The following is a 13,281-nucleotide window of genomic DNA, read 5'->3' as shown; positions in this document are numbered from 1 at the left end:
AAAAAAACCCCAAAACTCACAGGTTTGCTTTAAATTGGCGCTTAAAGAGAACCTGAACTGAAAATAAAAAGTCAAAATAAGCATACACAGGTCATACTTGCCTCCTGTGTAGTCTACTCCTTAGTCTCTTCCTCCTCTCCTGCGTCCCATTTGTCCACTGTGATCAATGGATTTCTCCATCCTCCATTTTAAAAATGGCCATTACCCCATAACAGCTTCCTGCCCAGCACAGTACTGTAATATCACCCACTTGAGCCATAGGGAAACATGGACATTACCTTGCACATTCAGTTGTAACTGACAGCTGCTGATAAATAACTGACAGAAATTGATATATTTCAGTCCTGACAAAATCTTGTCAGAACTGGAAGGGATCACTGTAAGAAAATGGTGAGCTTCTGAGAGGAACTGATGGTGAGGTTAGTATGTAATATTCATTGGCAGCTACGTCATGTGTTTATGTTATATAATTTTACTCGCTTCAGGTTCCCTTTAAGAAGGGAGAAATCAGGGGGCAGAGAAAAGAGGAAAGTTAATTCAACTATTCAGGAAAGTAAGAAAGTTAATTAAAACATACTTTTCCTAATTTCACATTTGTTGTAAAACACAAAGCCACAATATTATTGTGTGGTAAATAAAAAATGGTTATTATAAGGTGCTAATGGTTTTCATGCAGCATGGACTTGTTCTTTCTTTACTTGTCCGTAAAATACAAAATGCTTTCTGTATCAGATTTGGCTTCTATTTTCCATGCATTATTCATCAAATACGGTACCAGATGAAATACCACAATGTTTGTGAATTGTCATGAAGTTGTTTGAAAATGTATCAAACTATTACTCTGTGTGTGATAATCTTTGTAACTTCTCAGTTTTTACCGCATGAGGTAATTTACCTCACATAACATTTTTATCTGACAGGTCTTGGTGAAATGGACACTACACCTGTCTAGTAAACAAAATCATTTCCTGTTGCATTCATTCGCTCTGGAAATTTCTAGTACAACTTCTGGTTGTTGTTTAGATCCTTCCCTGCTGGGAACATGATACTCCTCTCCCCTTTGACTGTCCTAACAGGTTCCTCCATGTCTCGGTCAAATGTACTTTTTCCAACGAACAGCTACAGCCTCCAGCATTGTGTAATCTGTCCTATATTGTTGCTGCAATCTCTGCCTTCCGCCATGGCCCATTTACAGCTATGCTCAGTGAATAGGCTGGTGGCTTGGAGTAGAGGTTGTGGAAGAGGTCTTTAACTTTAAAGGGAACCTGAAGCGAGTAAAATTATTTAAAATAAACGCATGACGTAGCTGCAAATGAATATTACATACTTGCCTCGCTGTCAGTTCCTCTCAGAAGCTCACCATTTTCTTCTTACAGTAATCCCTTCCATTTATGACAATATTTTGTCAGAACTGAAATATACCAGTTGCTGTCAGTTATATATAAGCAGCTGTCAGTTACAACTGAATGTGCAAGGTAATGCCCATGTTTCCCTATGGGTCAGGTGGGTGATATTACAGTTTAACAGTGTGCAGACCAGGAAGCTGTTATGGAGTAATGGCCATTTTTAAAATGGAGGACGGAGAATTCCATTGGTCACAGTGTACAAACAGGACGCAAGAGAGGAGAAAGAGATTGAGGAGTAGACTACACAGGAGGCAAGTATGACCTGTGTGTACTTATTTTGACTTTTTATATTCAGTTCAGGTTCTCTTTAAGCGCCAATTTAAAGCAAACCTGTGAGTTTTGAGTTGTTTTTTTTTTTTTTTTTTTTAGGGCTGGTTCACACTTGGCGTCTTTTTTTTTTTCAGCGCCAGGGACCAGCAAAGCGTTGCTACTAATGTATCCCTATGGATACATTCACAATGCCGCGTTTGCAATTTCAATCAATCGCAAATGGGCTGCATGCAGAGTTTCAGGGGCGACTGCGCTGTGATTCTCATTCTATTGAACGGGGAATCGCAAGTGCAAATCCCGCTGAATCGTGAGATTTTGTCCGCAAATCACGATCGCAGAGCCAAACATGATCGCGGGCAAGCGGCGCTCCGAGTGTGAACTAGCCCTAAAAGTTAGGTACTAGACTCTGGAGAGGTGAGACTGATATGGAGGCTGCCACATTTATTTCCATTTAAACAATACCAGTTGCTGGCATTCTGCCGCTCTTTTTTTATACTTCAGTAGTGTCTGAATCACACACCGGAAACAAGCATGCATCTAATCTAGTCAGACTTCAGTCAGAGCACCTAATCTGCATGCTTGTTCAGGGTTTATGGCAAAAAGTATTAGGGCTGGTGCACACCAAGAGCGCTACTGAGCGTTTTTAAAAACTATGCATTTCGCGTATGTATTTGTATGGGGAGGATCAAACCAGAGTGATGTGGTGATTTATTTTTTTTTTTTTTTTTTTTTTTTTTTTTTTTTTTTTTTTAATGCAAACATTCAGCACTGCAGCATTTCTGAAGCAATTCAGCTTCAATGTCAAATATGGGAAAAGTGGAAAATCGCTCTAAAAGAGCTATGAGGGCTGGAACCCACGGGAGCGCTTTTGGCAGCGTTTTGGCAGCACTGCGATACGCTAGCAGTTTGCCAAAACGCTGGGCTAATGTTAATGGATGGGGCAACTTCCACAGGAGCGTTTGCGTTTCTCAGAAACGCAAACGCAGGACGTGCAGCACTTTGGGAGCATTAGCGCTTCAATGTAAAGTATTGAACCGCTAGCGGAAACGCTCAGTAAAACCTAAACTGAGCGGTTTTGCTAGCGTTTTGCGGTTCAGCACACTGTAACAAAATGAAAAATAATTCACAGGACCAATCAGGATAAAAACGCAAAGCGCAAAACGCTAGGCACCCGCTGGGGAAAAAAATACAATGTTGCAAAACACGACCCAAAACGCGCATGAATCCGCTTGCAAACCGCTCAGACAAAACGCTAGCGGTTGCGTTTTGCGTTTGCGGTTTTCAGTGGGTTCCAGGCCTAACGGAGAGATTTTCCCAGCCTTTAAAAAAATTAAAAACAATAAATAAAAAAAAGCTGTTCACCTCCAGCTCAAACTGTATAAAAAAATTTAAATTGCTACATCAAAACACTCCAAAAATCGCCATACACATGCCTGAAATCACTCTGAAAAATTGCTTCCATAAACGCTCAGCATTTGCGATTCTGTTAGCGCTTTTAGGTGTGCACCAGCCCTGAGAGACACAGGCAACTTACATTAATAAATGTCAGTTTCCATATCTTTCTCACTTTGTACAGCGCCACAGAATGTGTTGGCGCTTTATAAATCAATAATAATCTCTCTCTCACCTCAAGTTCTCTTTAAAGCAAAAATACACTGCTATTATATATCCCACGTTTAAAAGAGGGAAGCCTCAGGATCCTATTGCGTCTTCCCTCGGTCAACAGCAGCTCCCCAATGCTGGGCGTGGCACCTCTCCACATCGAGGCTGCACAGCTCTACTCCTTGCTGTCATGGCCGCGCAAGAGACAGGCGAGCACGGCTGCTCATGCGCAGTAGTCTGGAGGCCGCAGATTCGTGCTACTGTGCCGGCGGGCTGGAGCGTCTACAGCGCGGCCAAGAATGCAGAAGAGGACCCGCGCGGCCCAATAGGAATTGACGACATTGCAATGTCGCTAATCTCCGGTGGGGTGCAATCAGCGACGGGGAGAGTACAGAGGGAAGCCTCAAAAGCATCCTGAGACTTCCGTCATTTAGGTAAGTATCTAGTTTTGTACCTGAACTTTGGCTCAGGTACACTTTAAAGCTAAGATACGTGAGGTTATCTCCTGCCATAAATCTGGTGTAGGAGGGCACAGCCACTTTGGGTGGAAGAGATCCCTGTTTGTTTCCCCACGTCTCCAGAACTCAGGGAAGATGGTACTGTCCATCCAATGTAATATATGGAGAGTAAGGACAATGCCGAGGTTTGAATTGTATCATTTTAGTTCTTTGTGATGCTTAAAGAGGAACCGTGACCAAGAATTAAACTTAATTCCAATCAGTAGCTGATCCCCCCCTTTCCCATGAGAAATCTATTCCTTTTCACAAATGGATCATCCATCAGGGGGTTCTGTATGGCTGATATTGTGGTAAAACCCCTCCCACAGGAATCTGTGAGGACCATGGTCCTGGCAGTTTCCTGTCTGTGAACATTGTTGCATTGTGGGAAATGGCTGTTTACAGCTGTTTCCAACTGCCAAAAAAGCAAGCAGCAGCTACGCACACTGACATCACCTGGCAGCAGTAAAAATGTCAGCATGTGATAAATGTCAGAATGTAAATCAGGGAGAGGAAAGATTTTACAATGGGCAAACACTGACTAAATAATTCATACATAATTATTGTAAAAAATGAAGCACATTTTTTATTACATTATTTTCACTGGAGTTCCTCCTTAACCCTCCTGGCGGTTTATTCAAATCCGCCAGGGGGCAGCAAAGCCGTTTAAAAAAAAAATGTTTTTCTTTTCATGTAGCGAGTCAAGGTCTCGCTACATGATAGCTGCTGCTCAGCGGCATCCCCCCAGCCGGAGGCGATCGGAGATCCCGTTCGAAGAACATGGCGACGGGCGGGATGACGTCACCGACGTCGTGACGTCAAAGGGGACTCCGATTTACCCCACAGCGCTGCCTGGCACTAATTGGCCAGGCAGCGCACGGGGTCTGGAGGAAGGGGGGGGGGGGGCGGCTGCAGCGCGACGGATAGCAGCGGCAATCGGATTGCACATGCAGCTAGCAAAGTGCTAGCTGCGTGTAGCAAAAAAAAATGATGCAAATCGGCCCAGGGGGGCCTGAGCGGTGCCTTCCGGTGGCATAGCCTGTGCTCAGCACGGGCTTACCGCCAGGGAGGTTAAAGTGGTATAAACCCCCGACCTAATATTTATAAAAACATGTTTATCTACTTTTTATATGTCATACAGTTATCATATTTGCTTTTGTGCGTAAGTATTCTTATTCATTTAGAAATTATAAGTTCCCAAAAGTACAGTTTTTTTTGCTTTGAGAGCTGCCTTTTCATTTTTTCATGACTGGTTTTATTCATGTTGTATTGAAGGCAGAAATGCTTTTAGTGTCTCTCTGTGTCCAGGAGCTTCTGCACAGAGAATGTGTCACATTCCTCACTTGATACAATTAAACACAACATAACATTATCTACTCTTCGGATGCATCCATATTTCTCTGCACTGAACTTTCAAGACATTTGTTTAACTAATTGAATGCTGTTCTAGTAAAATAAAAAATGGTGGTAGTATATAATATGCTGTAAATAATTTTTTAGAGCAAAGAAGAAATGCTGGGTTATATTCCGCTTTAAAGCAAACGTGAGATTGTAGGGAGAGAAATTCAAATACTTACCTTGGTAGGCTTCAGAAGGTTCCCTCATCCTCACCACTTCGCTGTTCCAGCGCCCATATGTGGAAGAGCACCACAGCACTACGCAGGTGCAGGGCGGCTTGCATGTGTGCAGTAGCCTGGAGCCACTGCTCGGCCTCAGCGGGAAAAAAAAGGCCGAGTCCGTTCGGCTCTGTGTTAGTGCGCAGGCAACTGCCGCCTGCTACTGCGCACAGCTTGTTGACGAGCTTCGTGGAGTCCCAACACTGAACGAAGAGGTGGAGGTGTATGGGGGATGCCTCTTGATTATCCAGAGGCTTCCTTATGCTGGATACACACGGTGCGTTCGCGCACTCGATTTTCCCGTCGATTCGTCTATTTCCAACATGTCCGATTTGGATTTCGATGGATCATTAGGTCGATTCAGCATACTTTGCATGCGAATCGACCTAACGATCCATCGAAATCCAAATCGAAAATGTTGGAAATAAACGAATCGACGGGAATCGACGGGAAAATCGAGTGCGCGAACGCACCGTGTGTATCCAGCATTATACTGAGGTAAGTACCCAAATTGGGAACTTGCTTTTCCCTTCAGGTAAACTTTAAAAAGGACCTGACAGAAAAAAGAGCCCCTGAGTGGTACTTACCTCGGGAGGGGGAAGCCTCTGGGTCCTAATGAGGCTTCCCCCTTCCTCCTGTGCAGCACAGATCCAGCGCTGGGACCCCCGGACAGCAGACTTTCCATCTTCCCCTTTGGGCTCTGGGGGAAATAGCCGAGCCCAATTGGGTCTGCCTTGCTGTGCAGACGTCTCACGTCTGTGCAGTACAGCCTGAGCCCATGGGGGAAGATGGTGCTACGCCTGCACTGGATCGCAAAGGTAAGTATTGCTGTACTGTGCCTGCGTGCCTCTGCCGACAAGCTTGTTGGCTGATTTTCAGGGGGGAGCCAGCGCTGGATCAGGGCTACACAGGAGGAGGGGCAAGCCTCATTAGGACCCAGATGCTTCTCCCTCCCGAGGTAAGACCCCCATAGGGACACTTTTTTTCCTTATAAGATTCTCTTTAAAGTGGACCTAAACTCAGAACTTCCTCTTTGCTCTAAAAGATACACAACAGCATAATAACCTTTAAAGAAGAACATTTCTTTGTCACAGCTGATACAAATCCTACAATAAATCTGCATCATTTCTAGTTCCTGCTTTCGTGGAAGCAGACATATTAACATCATGTGCTTTCAAATTAGCTTATCTGCCATAGGCAGTCAGGACAGATGAGAGATCAAATTACAACGTGTGATTAGTCACAGATGAGTGGGAATTAGACAGGCTAAGCTCTCTAAATACATACAGGGTGCATTTCTCTGTTTTCCTTCTGTCCTGTGCAAGAGTTCAGGTCCACTTTAGGGCATAGTCTTAGGCAGGGAACACACTTGACTTTCAGTTTTCCGCGCGCGTTTTTCTGCATACTTTTTCTGCACACCAAGTGTGTTTCCATGCAGGAAAACGCGCGCGTTTTTTCACAGCAGCTGATGTAAATGATAGAGGAAACTGCCAAAATGTGCAGAATCAGGATGCAGAATGTCAGTTTTTTTTCTGCGTGCGAACAACACAGTAAGTGTGCACTAGCACATTGATTAACATGAGTTCTCAGTTTTTCTGTGCAGAAAACACGCATGAAAACAGTCAAGTGTGTTCCCTGCCTCAATCATTCTTCCAGTCTTGAGTCTTAAGGGTAGAAGTACGTTTCTGACCAGTATATTTCTTGTGTTTCAGAAAGTGGGTTAGCGATATGCTCAGGGACCAGCTCGGACTCCTGGAGTCTGATTACCTGCCCTTTCAATTGGGTCATAAGCGTGTTTGTAAAATAAATGGTTACAATAAACATTAGACCTACTTTGGAGGGAGATGAACTCAATAAAGTTCCTTCCAGGCATGACATGATTGAGCGCTCCAATACCTCGCCTTACCCTTAAACGGGATTGTGGGATAGAGATAAACAGCGTGAGCAGCGGATTCCTCCACAGCGCTATATTTGAACTTTGTCTTCATTATTAAAATGTCCTGGTGCTGCAGAAAGATTACATGTATTTATACTGCCGGTCTGTCAGAAATTCTCAGCTATACTCTCAGACTTAAAGTGTAACTGTCGGGCATAAAATCAAAAATCAATTCTTTATTTTTATCTGGTAAACAAGTAATACGGATGCTAACCAGGCAATCCAAACGTTAAAATCACTATTACTTTTCTTGTTTATAAATGATCATTCCCCAATTTAGCTGACTTTTATTTGGTACGTTGCCGCACAAAGGAAGTTGCAGGGCATGCTGGGTTGTCTTTTTTTTGCTTTTTTATTTCCCCTCAGACTTAACTAATGTACAGAACCAAAAAAATGACAACCCAGCATGCCCTGCAACTTTATTTTTGTGTACCAAATTTTGTGTGTACCAAATAAGAGTCAGGTAAACTGGGGAATGATCATTTATCAACAAGAAAAGTAATAGTGATTTTAACGTTTGGATTGCCTGGTTAGCATCCTTATTACTTGTTTACCAGATAAAATAAAGAATTGATTTTTGATTTTATGCCCGGCAGTTACACTTTAAAGGATGCATTGGGCAGCCCAGGTACTATTGTCTTGCACAAACTGTATGTAATTAAATTAATTACCCCTCTGGTGTTCCATTTAAAGCGGACCTGAACTCAGAACTTCCTCTCTGCTCTAAAAAGATGCGCAACAGCAACAACATAATAACTTTTAAAGAAAAACATTTCATTGTTCCAGTTGATACAAATCCTGCAATAAATCTGAAGTGTTTCTTTCTCCTGCTTTCATGGAAGCAGATATATTGTTAACATCCTGTGTTTACAAATTAGCTGCTCTGCTGAGGCAGGCAGCTGACACAGCTCAGTGATCAAATTACAACTTGTAATTAGTCACAGATAATGGGGAATTAGACAGGCCAAACTCTCTAAATACATACAGGGTGCATTTCTCTAGGTTTTCCTTCTGCTTTGTGCAAGAGTTCAGGTCCACTGTACATGGCCTCATCTATGCAGGGCGGGGTCTTTCTGACCTGAATCAGCAGTCTGTGTGATAGGGATGTTTGACACTAATTTATGTATTGGCTGTAGATCAGGGATGTCAAACTGGTCCTACGAGGGCCGAGATCCTCACACATTTTTGATACAGCTCAAATGAATTGATGGGTCTGAATCAGGAAAGGCGTGTCTATCAGGTAGAACACATTCCTCTCTTTCTCAGTCCATCCTAAACACTGGTATGGATCTGGCCCTCCAGGCCTGGAGTTCCACACATGTGCTGTAGATGGATACTGGATGGAGTTTGGGCTCAAGCCATTGGCTGGCATGTAGATGGTTCTTCATTGGCAAATAGTGTGTTGGCTGTATGTGGCAATAACTTCAATTCTGTTTTGTAGCCAAAGATGTGACCTACATCTGCCCGTTTACCGGAGCCATCCGCGGGAGCTTCACTGTCACCAACTACAGGTTCTACTTCAAAAGTCTGGAGCGAGTGAGTTCACCTATTTATTTATTTTTTGGGTTAATAATTGAGATGGTGTTCTAAATCATTCACGTTAGTCCTATTCACCTTTTAAAATGATTGTAACGTAACCCTTAACCCAAGTGTGTAACCAGGGCTGGTTCTAGACTTTTTGCTGCCTGATTTGAAATGTTTGCACAGCACCCGACAATTTACTCTGCTTCATTTAATGTTCTTACATGACATGCTGCAGCTCATCCCAATATCACACTGGCTGGCTGTGAGTCTCGTTCTCTTCCTGCTCTAACTACATGCTGTTAGTGTAAACACAGTACAAAAATGCTGCCCCTGCAATCTCTGCTGCCTGATGCAAATGTTTCACCTTGCTTCATGAGAGAACCGGCCCGGGGCGTAACTACAAAGGAGCAGCTCCTGCCACCAAAGGGGAGGAGCTGTAAGGGGGACCCCAACTACTTCATTCCCTCCAATAAAACAGGTCCATCCTTCAGATCAGGTGTTTTTGTGGCTACACTTGTTATGGGTGTCCACACTTGTTTATGACCCTTGTGACCACAAAGCTGTGAGGGTCACCAGGGGTAGGGGAGGGAAAAGGTGTGGACATTGGGGGTGGGGGGCATTCAAGTTGTGCTGGGGGCCTCATTATTTGATCATCATCTGCCTTAACCCACAGGTTTTGGGTCCCACTTGAGGGATTTCAGCTGCATTTTGTGATTGCTAGCAATCCCAAAAAGCGATGCCCCGATTAAAGTGAATGGAGTTGAGCCCATACCCTCCATTGCCATTTGGTCAAATTGCAATTGCAGGTCCTGAAGCATTTTTGGGACGATTGCGCTCCAGTGCTAAAGATCACCTTTGAATCGCTTTTCAAAAGTGATTTTGTAGTGGCTTGGTGGGGGATCCTGCTTTTTATATAAAGCTTTGAGTACCTCTTGGGTCTCCCAAGGTATAGCTTCCGGCGTGTGGCCCCGCCCCCTAGCACATGACTCCATTACTATTAAAGATAGAGAAGTGCCTATGACCTCTTGTTCTAGGGGCGGGGCCTACGCGCCGAAAGCGGCTGGAAATGACCCTCAAGAGACCCAGTAAGTATTTTTAAATTTTTATTTACAGGTTGGAAAAAAACATAAAATTGGAAGCACTGTACAATCGTTGGCAGTGGATGGCACAGAACTTACAATTTCCATAGAAATTATTTGGAAAACTTATCAGGGATTGCTGCACACAGTGCTTGTGCATTGCAAGTGCAGATGGTATCCCCAGTGGGCCCCAGGTCTACCAGTGTTAGCCTGTTGTGTTAGGGCCCATACACACGCCTGACTTAAAGATCCCCCTAAGCCCCCCCTGCGCTCTGCGATCACCCATAAATCACAAGTAGATATACAGAGGCGCCAAAAGGATAAAATATGCTAAAAATGTTTAAAATATTTGGGTGGCGGCGGTGGACCGGCCACTCAGAAATAGACTCGATGCTGTCGCTTAAGATAAAGACAATTTATTCACATACTCCATGAACAGAACCGCAACGCGTTTCACGGGTATATTCCCGCTTCCTCAGGCAATAAACAGATAGGAGTACACTGTACAGTCTCAAGGTCACGAATAGCGCCTCTGGAAGCGGGAATATACCCGTGAAACGCGTTGCGGTTCTGTTCATGGAGTATGTGAATAAATTGTCTTTATCTTAAGCGACAGCATCGAGTCTATTTCTGAGTGGCCGGTCCACCGCCGCCACCCGAATATTTTAAACATTTTAGCATATTTTATCCTTTTGGCGCCTCTATACATCTACTTGTCAAGATATCCACCCTTGGTGGTTGGAAGGGTGACAAACCCTCCTTTCCTTCTTCAGAGAGCGATATCTTAATCCTGAGTGGGGACAGGTCTAATCTCCCCACCTGCCTATATAGTGGTTGCCTAAACGGTAACCCATGTTTGTAAGTATAATACTTACTCCACACTAATTCTCCCTGATCCAATACATACTACACTATATTGGGCTCTCGGTTTCTTTGTTTTATCTTCCATAAATCACAGCCGCACTGCCAACACGCAGCGTGTCACAGCGGGCTGTGTTTACCTCTGTACTGTCAGTCTGCTGCTCCCCCCGCCTCCTGCATAGCTCCGGTCCCCGCCCACGCCCCTTCCCTCCGTGCTGATTGGAGGGAAGGGATGACAGTACAGATGTAAACACAGACCGCACAGCGCGGCTGTGATTTATGGGTGATCACAGAGCGCAGGGGGGGGGGGGCTTAGGGGGATCTGGATAGCAACAGAGGCTGGGCAATATAAGCAGACCCAGCCTCTGTATGCGGATTTCATTGTCAGAACCCCACCTCGGGTTCTCTTTAAGTCGGCTGAGGTGGCGGATAACAATTGCATCAGCTGATATCATACATGTGTATGGCAACGGCTGACCCCCAACCCACGCGATCCACCCCGTGGATCTACTCAACCCCAGCGACGCCAATCCCATTGTTCGCACTCCTCTTCTGCCCACCGCGTTACGTGAAGCGTGCGCCACTCGTCATCTCTCCGTGTTGCCCCCTGCATAGCAACACAGCATGACATCAGCTATGTCGGCCAAGGGGTTCAGCTCCTGATCCCCCACGAGCGACATCAAGTCTACAATAGCAAGAAGTTTTGAATCTGGATAATACCATTTAATGGCTAACTTAGAAGAAAAGCAGTAAGCTTTCGGCTATGAAGCCTTCGTCAGACTGACTTGTACATAACTTTATATATTGCCTTGTGCTGTAACAAACAGTAGCAATAGAGTATTGTACCGTGTTAGCCATCAGCAAAAGCAAGAAGTATTGAATCAGGATTATGCAAAAAAGGAGAGGAAAAGCTTATTGTTAAGCGAAACGGCTGTCAGGCCTTTGTCACCCCCACCACATACCCGATGTCTGTATACCGTTGAGTAAAGGTACTCTTTTTGCAATTTACAGTGCCTCAAGCTTTTTCTTCTGTTGTGTGAATCAGGATTATGCTTGCTTCCCCCCCCCCTCCCCCAAGTTAGCCAGTAAATGGTATCATCCTGATTTGAAACTTCTTACTGTAACAAACAAGCATTGGCACTTGGAAATTACAAGATCTGATGGAACTTTATGACGTAATGTCTTTATTACTGCTGATGGTTCTAGAGCCCAGAGTTACCATTTTGTCTTTGTCAGGATCACCGATTGATATTGGATGCTCCTCTGGGAATCGTGAGTCGAATTGAAAGGATCGGTGGCACTGCAAGTCGAGGAGACAATTCCAACGGTATAGAAGTTGTCTGCAAGGTAAATGCAGATGTGATGCAGAGATGCGATGAACTTAGTGAGACTTTTATGTTGTTCAATGATTATAATGGAGTGAATGCTGATTTTCCAGGATATGAGGAACATGAGGTTTGCCTGCAAGCAAGATGGCCGCTCGCGGAAAACTGTGTTCGAGAGCCTCGTGGTTTTTGCCTTCCCGCTGAATCACAATTTGGTATGACTAAGCTTGGGACATGGAGGGAAGAGAATGATAAAGCTGGGGGGAGTGAAAGGGACAAACATTGGGGGATACCTGTACAAACAGTAAACTGTCACCTGAAACTGTCATAAGTGATTGTTTTAGGCTTTGACAGTCTACTGTGTGAATGAGTCTTTACTCGTATCCCGTCGCCAACATAAACTCTCTTTGGGTGGAGTAGAAGTAAGACCCTCTGCCTGGTTGGTACTGTTGATTTTGTCACCATTATAAATAATCACTTTCACTTACTGTCCTCATGATCCAGTGGTCCTAATGTGAGTCCAGAATGTCACAGTCACACTTGGCCTCCATGTTATCTACAAAGGGGTTAACCTCCTTGGCTTTCTCATTAGTTCTGGATTTTAGGGTCTAAAAGCAGTGCAAGTTTTTTGTTTACTTTTACACCCTACAAATCAGAACTAATCATACACCAGAAAGCTAACTCCTGCCCCCCACATAAGGAACATGTCCCAGTTGATGCAGAACCTGTTGGTGGTCCAGAACCCCTCACTTGAAAGGGCAGTCATCAAGAAATGTTCAGAAAATGTTAATAGTGGTTCTAGTCTTTTTTTACAAATCATTCTCAGATTTCTTAAAGTGGATACAGTAGTATTCTATAGAGGCACCCCTGCTACATTCTCTCACCTTGCCTGCACCTATGAGGGGTGAATGGTGCTCCAGATTCCATGCATTGTCACACCTAGAAAGAGAAAGTAGTTGTTGTTATTTATTTACATAGCACCATCTTCCATAGCTTCCACTGTTCATGGTACATAACAAATAGTGGGGAGCGTAGATACATGAGACGTTCAAGATACTGTACAATCGGGACATCCAGCAATACAAATACCTGCACAGCTGATGTGTGGTTTGAGACATCACCAATACCGGTACACTTTTATCTGATAAATTACAGCAGAATAAGA

General features: G+C 44.2%; 1 protein-coding gene across 3 annotated transcripts in view; it reads left to right on the top strand.

Moving 5' to 3' along the window:
- The window catches only part of MTMR2 (myotubularin related protein 2), a 74,862-nt gene that overhangs the window by 26,378 nt on the left and 35,203 nt on the right, over positions 1–13,281 (top strand). For all 3 annotated transcript variants that reach the window (XM_068266838.1, XM_068266839.1, XM_068266837.1), the window contains exons 4-6: positions 8,769–8,863; positions 12,028–12,138; positions 12,230–12,331. In XM_068266838.1, the coding sequence (XP_068122939.1) occupies positions 8,769–8,863; positions 12,028–12,138; positions 12,230–12,331 (308 nt within the window). The remainder of the gene's footprint in view (positions 1–8,768; positions 8,864–12,027; positions 12,139–12,229; positions 12,332–13,281) is intronic.

This window comes from Hyperolius riggenbachi, chromosome 2 (genome assembly GCF_040937935.1).
Source record: "Hyperolius riggenbachi isolate aHypRig1 chromosome 2, aHypRig1.pri, whole genome shotgun sequence".
Classification (NCBI taxonomy): Eukaryota; Metazoa; Chordata; class Amphibia; order Anura; family Hyperoliidae; genus Hyperolius; species Hyperolius riggenbachi.
The sequence above is the reverse complement of the archived record's forward strand: the minus strand, read 5'-3'. Positions and strand labels throughout refer to the sequence as shown.